The sequence below is a fragment of the Miscanthus floridulus genome, chromosome 5 (assembly GCF_019320115.1).
Source record: "Miscanthus floridulus cultivar M001 chromosome 5, ASM1932011v1, whole genome shotgun sequence".
Lineage (NCBI taxonomy): Eukaryota > Viridiplantae > Streptophyta > Magnoliopsida > Poales > Poaceae > Miscanthus > Miscanthus floridulus.
Window position 1 is genome coordinate 146,188,046 of NC_089584.1, and position 9,909 is coordinate 146,197,954.

A 9,909-nucleotide genomic window follows, 5' to 3' on the forward strand; every position below is an offset into this window, starting at 1 on the left:
GGCCATCTTTGTCGCCATTTGCAAGGGGTACCTGGGCATTGCCCCCCACTAGGAGCTGTGGCTCTAGCTCTTTCGGGCAGGGCTCACCACCAAGCCGATGGGCACGACGGGCACGCGGATGGCGATGAGGGCCGGCAGCTGCACTCTCCAAGTGCACCAAGACCAGTAGCTCCTCTACATCCTGGCCTAGCTCGTGTTGTCCAACCGTTGCTGGTACAACAGCTGGTTCTACTTCCATAATGACGATAGCGGACTTCCCCCCTATACCGGGTGGGTCATGGAGAGTCAGCTGGAGAGGTGGAGGTATGACGTCCTGGTGGCTGATCAGCCCAAGCTGTGGCCGCTCCTGGAGGCGCTAGAGAGGCTACGCAGCCATGGCCTTACGACGGCTATGGTCGTGGCGGCCTTCCATTGCTGGAGGGTGCTGTCGCTGATGGCTTGGTGGAAGCGCCTGTTCGAGATGACACCAGACGAGTCGATAGATGGCGTCCGATTGTCCACCGTCACCCTCTCCGACGAGGAGATTCTACATCGAGTGAGAGAGACAGTGGAGGGGTGGCTGAGGAGTAGTGGTCTGTCCCCATTTCTAATGCGCCCGATGTGGGGGTACATCTCTCTGGTGAGTCACGCGTCGCTGCTACCCCCGAGGCCTCCTTGCTCCTTGCATTTTCCTGTTCCCTTATTCGCGTTTGCTGTTCCTATAGGGGATAAGGGATGTGCGAGCCTCCTCGCCGCCCGTTCCCGAGGACGCAGAGCGGCGGGCGGTGAACAGGGCGCATGCCAAGGCACAGAAGATGCGGAAGGATGCCAAGGAGGCAAGGTGCAAGAGGAAGAACCTTGAGTGCGATGAGCTAGAGAAACGTCGCCGGCAGCAAAGGCACGATGGTCTCCCGGTGGAGCCATCTCTGTCACTGTCATTGTCGAATTCCTCGAGCGATGACGACGAGGGCGAGGTGGGGCGGGGTACCCTAGACCATCTCCCTGACGTTAGGGGACGATGCCTAGGGCATCGGCCAGTAGCCTAGTGTTTCTAGGAGGAGGAGGGGAGGATGCCTCAGGGCCGGCGGTCTCCCACCCCAGGGCCGAGGTCGACATGCCCGAGGCACAGGCATTAGGGAAGCGCGCCATCAGCCCAGTGGGCTCGACGGTGGAGGTGGAGCAGGCGGCGGCGGGGGCGACGCAACCACCTCCACAGCGGGCCGAGGGGGCGCTGGAGTTCGGTGAGGGCTGTCTGGCACCGGCGGACACAAAGGCCATGCCACCACTGCCGCTACCGCTGTTGCAGAGGATGAGGGGCGTAGTGCAGAAGGTGTTGTGTCCCTGCTCGAGGTAAGTGTTTTGTCAATGGAGTTTGCAGCATCTTCCACTCATTCTTTGGCTGTGCGCTGACCTCATGAATGCTTTGCCTTCAGCCGGAAGCGTTAGGTGGAAGCGCCCGCCCTGGCACCACGTAAGGCGCTCAAGGTGAGCACCAGCTCCACCACCCAATGGGTGATGGAGGCACAAGCCGCCATACAGCATGGCGCAGCCTCGGCCAGGGCCGACCCAAAGGAGTCGGATGCCCAAGGAGAGGCTACCAAGGCGGCCACGAAGCAAGCGGGGGAGGAGGCGCCTACGCCCCATGAGGCCGAGGCCCTCATGCCAGATGAAGCCAAGGCGCCCTTAATTGCTGAGGCCACCGAGGGCGAGGCCGAGGCCCTTAGGACCTCCGAGGCCAAGGCGACAGAGGCTAGGGCGTCCAGGACCACCGAGGCCGAGGTGGCAAAGGCTAGAGCATCCAGGACCACTGAGGCCAAGGTGGCGGAGGCCGGAGCTCCCGGGACCACTAAGGCTGAGGTGGCGGAGGCTGGCTTGGGCACGGCAGAGCAGGCGGCCCAAGATGTGGAGACGGAGGCGGGGCAAGCTTCGGTACCGCCCTTGGTCCATGACCTGCCGCCGTCACCGGAGAACGCCCGGGAGGCGGAGGTCCATTCGATCTCTTCTGATGATACTTTCTGGGGGAAGGAGGTGGCAGATGCCGAGGCGGCTAGCACCATAGAGCCGCCAGCTCTAACCTCTAGCGAGGGGAGCTCAGCCCTCGTCTGGGTACGACCTGAGCCCCACAAGTGGGATAGCCCGCGGGTCTTGTGGCAGAGCCAGGATGACCCTGAGGGGGAGCCTCTGTTCGCCCTTGAGGACGTGGTCGAGGGGGGACGCTGGGACTCCTTCGAGCAATTCCACTATCTGGCAGAGCGGTCGCTGCGGACAGCGCTATCCGTCATGGCCGACGCTCTGCTCGGGGTTGCCTAGGTGCGTGCTTTCTTTTCCGGTGCTGTGTCGTCTTTTTCCTAAGTTTTCTTGTGGTGTTTGACATCTGTTCTGCCTATCCAGGAGCTCAAGGCCCGATCCCTCAGGAAGTCATTGTTCCTCCAATGGGAGAGGGACATCTGGGACCAGCTTTGGCAGCAGAAGGACCTGCTCACCAATGCCAATGATCTTCTATCGGCGCGGAGCATGGAGGTGGAGGACCTCCGTCTTTGCTGTGCTGATATGAAGGCCGAGGCGGCCATGGCTCAGGAGCAGGCCATCCCTTTGGTGGCGCGGATCAAGGAGCTAGAGGAGGAGCTAACCCGGGTGGCCGGTGAGCGGGACACCTTCAGGTCCCAGGCCGAAGAAGCGACGGCCTCTGCCAAGGCCATCGCTGGCAGCTGGGTGCGGAGTAGGGCATGCATATGTTGCCGAAAGGTGCCCTGGCAGAGGCCCTCAAAGTGGCTGAGGCCTCTCAGGTCGAGGCCTTAGCCTGGAAGGAAAAGGCGGAGGGTGAGTCCTGTTGAGCCGCGCCTCTTGTTTTATTTGTTCTTCTTGCGTTCGACCCCTAACTCCCTGATGTGACGCAGAGCTAGAGAGGGAGGCTTGCAGGGCCGCCGAGGCCTCTCAAGCTGAGGTCCAAAACTGGAGGGAGAAAGCCGAAGGTGAGTCTCGTAGGTGTGCACCTCTGTTCGGCTTATTTCCTTTTGTGCTTAACCCCATCCCGCTTGTCTTGGCGCAGGGTTGGAGAAGGAGGTCTCCCAGGCAGCTGAGGCCTCCGTTGAAGTGCAGGCGGTGCTCGAGGCTGAGATCGGGGAGCACAACGCGCTGTAGAGCGCCGCCCATACCGCCTTCGAGGCCCTAGAGGTCGGAGGGGGGGGTCGAATCGAGCAGTTCCCTCGAGAGCCGCTTGATCGCGTTGAGCGGTCGAGTCCACGAGCAGCTCCGAGGGGCGCTGCATACGGGCGTCAAGCGCGCCCTAACCATCATCTCCTCGCACTACACCGGCATCGACCTCGAGGCCATTAGCGACGGTTACATCTTGGCTAAGGATGATGAGGAGGCCGAGGAGGAGGTCATGAGGCTGGTGGAGTTGGCTGAGGCCCCTAGCACGGCGCTGGCCAAGCTGTTCGAAGAGGAGGTGGTTCCTCCTGCACCGAGCGCCGACGCTGGCGACCTTGAGTTCTGACCTGGGCCAAAGGGGTCATGTAAACGGATTAGGACTTATGTAACCGTATCATAATGCTTGTGGCCATCGAGGCCTTTTAAAGTACTCATGTGTATATGCTTTTTAATCATTTTTATTGTATTTCTGAGCCTCTGCCCTCTATCTCATCTCTAAACATATCACATGCAAAAAACTTCCTCGGAGCCTAAGCTGCCCCTCGGGTAAAAGGTGGTGAGGGAGTTGCCGTAGCCCGGAGGCGTAGGCTATCTCGTGGCTCGGCCGGCCTTTTGGCCCTGAGACAGACTTTCGGTCCTTAGATTTTTTACAATCGATTTGTCAGAGCACGCTAGAGAGTTTGGCGTAGAATTTTTTTTTGAAAAACGACTAAAAAATGGTGCCTGGGACTTAGGGGGGATCCCCCCTTCTAGCCCCCGAGGGAGGCTCGGTTCTGCAAAGGCAGAGCCGAGTCTCATTTCTAAGCCTCTTCCCTCTGTCTCGTCTTTGAACATATCTCTTGCAAAAAACTTCCTCAGAGCCTAAGCTGCCCCTCGGGCAAAAGGTGGTGAGGGAGTTGCCGTAGCCTAGAGGCGTAGGCTGTCTCGCGGCTCTACCGACCTTTTAGCCCTGAGACAAACTTTTGGTTCTTAGGTTTTTGACAATCAATTTGTCAGAGAACACGAGAGGGTTTGGGGTAAAAATTTGTCAGAAAATGACTAAAAACGGTTCCAGGACTTAGGGGGGGTCCCCCTTCTAGCCCCCGGGGGATGCTCGGTTTTGCAGAGGCAGAGCCGAGTCTCATTTGAGCCCCATGGTTGGCACCTCTGCAGAGGCAGAGCCGAGTCTCCCCTATAGCGTTACCATAACGCCGATCTCGCGTGGGGGGTTTCTCGAAAAATTAGAACAACTAAAGAACGCCTCTTTATTGTATTTCGAGAAACAATGTATATAATGCTTAGAAATTTAAGGGTAGAAGCGACGTAGCTGTTCTATGTTCCAAGTGTTGGTGAGGATTTTGCCCTTCTCATTGGCTAGCTTGTAGGTCCTGGGCTTCAGTACTTGGGCGAGGATGTACGGCCCTTCCCATGGTGGGGTCAGCTTGTGGCGGCCCCTATTGCTCTACCTTAGTCTCAGCACCAGGTCGCCCACCTTCAGGTCTCGGCTTTGAATGTGCCGGGCTTGATAGCATCGTAGGGCTTGCTGTACTTGGCCGAGTGTAGCAGCGCAACGTCTTAGGCTTCCTCCAGTTGGTCGAGGGCGTCCTCACGGGCAGTGCGGTTGCTTTGCTCGTTGTAGGCCTGTAGCCTCGGGGAGCCATACTCCAAGTCAGTGGGGAGGATGGCCTCGGCTCCATGGACTAAGAAGAATGGTGTGAACCCTGTGGCTTGGCTCGGAGTGTTCCTCAGGCTCTAGATGACCGATGGGAGTTTGGCAAGCCATTTCTTGCCAAATTTCTTCAACCAGTTGTATATTCTTAGCTTGAGGCCCTGTAGGATCATGCTGTTGGCACATTCTACTTGGCCATTTGTCCTAGGGTGTCCTATGGCCGACCAAGCCACACGAATGTGGTGGTTGTCGTAGAACGTTAGGAACTTGTGGCCGATGAATTGTGTCCCATTGTCAGTGATGATGGTGTTTGGAACCCCGAACCTATGGATAATATCAGTGAAGAACAGCACTGCTTGATCAGATTTGATTCAAATGATCGGACGAGTCTCGATCCACTTGGAGAACTTATCGATTGCAACCAACAAATGGGTATAGCCCCCGAGGGCCTTCTGTAGAGGCCCAACAATGTTGAGCCCCCACACGGTGAATGGCCATGTAATGGGGATGGTTTGGAGGGCTTAGGCCAGGAGGTGCGTCTACCGTGCATAGTACTGGCATCCCTCGCAGGAGCGTACCAACTTGGTGGCGTCAACAACCGCCGTTGGCCAGTAGAACCCTTGGCGGAAGGCATTTTCGATGAGTGTCCGAGGCGCCGCATGGTGCCCGTAGGCTCCTACGTGCAAGTCCCAGAGTAGGGCTTGGCCTGCCTTGGTGGTGATGCATCGTTGGAGGATGCGAGATGGGCTTCGCCTGTACAACTCGCCGTTGCTGAGGATGTAAGTTTTGGCTTGTTGCGCAAGCCATCGGGCTTTGGTCCTGTCTGCAGGAAGCTCTCCTCGAACGAGGCAATCAAGGAACGGGACTCGCCAGTCCATGCCCTGGTTGGCCTCGGGAGGCTCCGCGTTGACTTCCATGGCCTCGAGTTCGGCCGTAGGGGTCTCAGTGACAGAGGGGGCCTCGGGCACTGCGATGGGCTCGACCGGTGGGCCCTCTTCTGCCACTGAGGCGCAGTTGATGGAAGGCTTGTGGAGGTCTCTGGCGAAGACATTTGGGGGGACCGAGGCCCGCACCGACGCCATCTTTGCCAGTTCATCCGTGGCCTTATTGAATTTTCACGCAATGTGGTTGAGTTTGAGACCGTCGAACTTGTATTCTAGGAGACATACCAACTTGTAGTATGCCTCCATTTTGGGGTCATGGCAGTTCAACTCCTTCATCACTTGATCGATGATGAGCTACGAATCACCGCGTATGTCGAGACGCCGCACTCCAAGTTTGATGGTGATCTGCAAGCCGTTGATGAGGGCCTCGTACTCGGCTACATTGTTGGAGGCGGCGAAGTGGAGCCGAATCATATAGCGCATATGCACTCTGAGGGGTGAGATGAAGAGCAGACCCGCACCTGCCCCAGTCTTCATTAGGGACCCGTCGAAGTACATGGTCCAACATTCCACCTAGACTTGAGCAGGTGGCAGTTGGGTGTCGGTCCACTCAGCCACAAAATCGGCCAAGACCTGAGATTTAATTGCTTTTCGAGGTGCAAAAGATAGGGCTTCCCCCATGAGTTTGACGGCCCACTTGGCTATCCTACCCGAGGCCTCTCGGTTATGGATTATCTCTCCTAGGGGGAAAGATGACACCACGATCACCGGGTGGGACTCGAAGTAGTGACGCAGCTTGCGTCTAGCCAAGACTACGGCGTAGATCCATTTCTAGATGTGGGGGTAGCATATCTTAGTCTTAGAGAGCACCTCACTGATGAAGTAAATAGGTCATGGGATGGGTAGAGCATGCCCCTCTTCCTGCCTCTCGACCACTACAGCCGCGCTGACCACTTGGGTCGTTGCGGTGACATAGAGTAAGAGGGCCTCGCCCTTGGTTGGCGGCACCAAGATGGGAGGATTGGTGAGTAGTGCTTTGAGCTTGGTAAGGGCTTCTTCGGCCTCGGGGGTCCAAGAAAAATGTTTAGATTTCCTCAAGAGGCGGTACAGAGGCAAGCCTTTTTTGCCAAGGTGCGAGATGAAGTGGCTTAGGGCTGCAAGGCATCCCATAACCCTCTGCACTCCCTTGAGGTCTTGGATTGGTCCCATGTTGGTCACGGCCGAGACCTTCTCTGGGTTGGCCTCGATGCCACGTTCCGAGACTATGAATCCTAAGAGCATGCCTCGGGGGACCCCGAAGACACACTTCTCGAGGTTGAGCTTGATGCCCTTTTCTCTGAGGCATTTGAAGGCTACCTCCAAGTCATCGACGAGATCACTGGCCTTTCTAGACTTGACCATGATGTCATCCACATAGGCCTCGATGGTTCGCCCGATGTGCTCACCAAAGACCTGGGTCATGCATCGCTGGTATGTGCCCCCTGCGTTTCTAAGGCCGAACGGCATAGTCACATAGCAGTACATGCTGAATGGGGTGATGAAAGAAGTTGCGAGCTAGTCAGATTCTTTCATCTTGATTTGATGGTAACCGGAATATGCATCAAGGAAAGATAGGGTTTTGCATCCCGTAGTGGAGTCGATGATTTGGTCAATTCAAGGTAATGGGAATGGGACTTTTGGACATGCTTTATTCAAGCCGGTGTAGTCTACGCACATCCTCCACTTCCCATTTTTCTTTTTAACTAATATAGGATTAGCTAACCACTCTGGATGGGATACTTCCTTGATGAATCCTGTAGCCAAAAGCTTCTTCACCTCCTCGCCGATGGCCCTGTGCTTTTCCTCGTCGAATCATCGCAGGCGCTGCTTCATCGGTCTGGAGCCGGCCCAGATGTCCAAGGTGTGCTCGACGACCTCCCTTGGTATGCCCGGCATGTCCGAGGGACTCCACGCGAATACATCTTCGTTCGCGCAGAGAAAGTCGACAAGCACGGCTTCCTATTTGCTGTCGAGGGTGGCGCTAATCCTCAGTGCTCGGCCGTTGGAGCAGGTGGGGTCGACCAGGATGAGTTTGACGACCTCTGTGGGCTCGAAAGTCCCGGCGCGACGCTTGGAGTTAGGCGCCTCGCTACCAAGCCGGTTGAGGTTGATGATGAGGGTCTCGGCCTCCACGAGAGCCTCGGCGTACTCGATGCATTCGATGTCGCAGTCGTATGCATGCTCGTATGTGGACTCAATAGTGATGACATCATTAGGGCCTGGCATCTTGAGCTTGAGGTAGGCGTAGTTGGGGATCGCCATGAACTTGGCGTAGCATGGGCACCCAAGATGGCATAATAGGTCCCCTTGAACCCAACCACCTCGAAGGTGAGGACCTCCTTGCGGTAGTTGGAGGGAGTGCCGAAGTAGACGGGCAAGTCGATGCACCCGAGGGGCCACGAGCGTTTCCCCGGCACGATGCCATGGAAGGGCGCGGCGTTGCCTCGGAGTTGTGACTGGTCAAGCTCTAGGAGCACTAGGGTGTTGACGTAGAGGATGTTGAGGCCACTACCTTCGTCCATCAACACCTTAGAGAGTCGGGTGTTGCCGATGATCGGGTCGACGACGAGCGGGTACTGCCCAGGGTTTGGGACATGATTGGGGTGGTCACCCTAATCAAAGGTGATCGCCTCCTGAGACCAGTCGAGGTACTGGGGAGTGGCCACCTTAACCAAGAAGACCTCCCGGTGCTCCTTCTTTTGCTGGCGTGCCATGAGGCACGCTGAAGGCTCGCCAAGATCATGAAGGCGTTGTGCACCTCGGGGAACCCGTCGTCCTTCTCATCGTCCCTATCGCGGCGCCCTTCTTCTTGGCATCGTTGTTGGGGAGCCCGAGCTTGGTGTAGTAACGTCGGAGCATGGTGCACTCTTTGAGGGTGTGCTTCACCGGGCCCTGGTGGTAAGGGTAGGGCTTCCTAAGCATGTCATCGAAGAGCCTGGGGCCTCTGGCGGGGACTTGGGGGTTCTTGCGATCTGTGGCCACGACTAGACTGGCCTCGAGGACCTCCTGCTTCCCTTGGTGACCCTTTTTCTTTCTCTTGGGGAGGTGCGAGGCTGAGGCCCTGGGGGCCTCGTCCCTTCGCTTCCCCTTGACATCATTATTGAGGAAGATGGCCCCGACGACCTATTCGCCCGAGGCAAAGTTGGTGGCGATGTCGAGGAGTGTGACCGCCGAGGTCGGCATGTTCTGGCCTAACTCTCAGACCAGGTCTCGGCACGAGGTGCCAGAGAGGAACACGTGGACAATTTCCTAGTCACCGATGCGGGGCAACTCGGTGCATTGCTTGGAGAAGTGTCAGATGAAGTCTCAGAGAGGCTCGTCCGGCTTCTGGCGACAACTCTTGAGGTCCCAGGAGTTCCCGGGGCGCACGTATGTGCCTTAGAAATTCCCGACGAAGACCTTTACCAAGTCGCGCCAGTTGTGGATCTATGAGGGAGGGAGGTGTTCGAGCCAGGCTCATGCTGAGTCTGACAGGAACAAGGGGAGGTTGCGGATGATGAGCAGGTCATCGTCCACGCCGCCTAGCTGACAAGCCAGGCGATAATCAGCCAGCCATAGCTCAGGGTTGGTCTCGCCACTGTACTTTGCGAGGTTGGCTGGTTGCCGAAACTGGGTCGGGAAGTGAGCACCGCGGATGGCTCTGCTAAAGACTCGAGGGCTAGGTGGCCTAGGAGAAGGACTACGGTCCTCCCCACTATCATAGTGACTGCCTCAGTGCGGGTGGTAGCCTCGGGCGGGCCCATTGTTGTCGTGGCACCGTCATCTGCTGACCACATCGTGGTCACCTTGCGCCTCACGTCGGTCATCGAGGCAGTCGTGCACCAAGGGGGCCCTGTTGGCTGTCGGTGCCCGAGCGAGCTCGGGACAAATTGAGGCCTCTCTATCCTACTGAGGCGGTGTCGTGGGAAGTTCCGAGATGCCTCCGTGCCGTCAAGAGGCAGAGCTTTCGGCCTGCTGCACCACAGCGGTCTCGAGGAGGTCTCGGAGCTCGCCGTGGACCCGTCGCCCTCCGTGGTAGAGGGCTCGGGCATAGTTCGGAGTAGCATCGCCACTGCCGTGATGTTCTAGCTAGCGTGGTTGAAGATAGGGGGTTGCTCACCCCCTACGTCGTTGTTGATGTGGTGGTTGACATCGCGAGCCCTTCACCGGGCTGCTCCACCATCACCGCGACCCCACTACTCCCGCTCGAGAGTGTCTCAAAGCTGCTGC

The 9,909-nt window shown here is 57.5% G+C and overlaps 2 protein-coding genes across 2 annotated transcripts; one reads left to right on the plus strand and one right to left on the minus strand.

Moving 5' to 3' along the window:
• The first annotated feature begins 277 nt into the window (after positions 1 to 277).
• Positions 278 to 3,475, plus strand: LOC136455563 (basal body protein 10-like). The gene is made up of 7 exons (XM_066455534.1): positions 278 to 619; positions 705 to 953; positions 1,426 to 2,280; positions 2,371 to 2,620; positions 2,877 to 2,951; positions 3,029 to 3,116; positions 3,211 to 3,475. Exons 1-7 carry the CDS (start codon positions 278 to 280, stop codon positions 3,473 to 3,475), a joined length of 2,124 nt encoding a protein of 707 aa, XP_066311631.1.
• A 4,184-nt stretch (positions 3,476 to 7,659) lies between these two features.
• On the minus strand, positions 7,660 to 7,962 carry LOC136455564 (uncharacterized). The gene has a single exon (XM_066455535.1). It carries the CDS (start codon positions 7,960 to 7,962, stop codon positions 7,660 to 7,662), a length of 303 nt encoding a protein of 100 aa, XP_066311632.1.
• Positions 7,963 to 9,909: the final 1,947 nt, after the last annotated feature.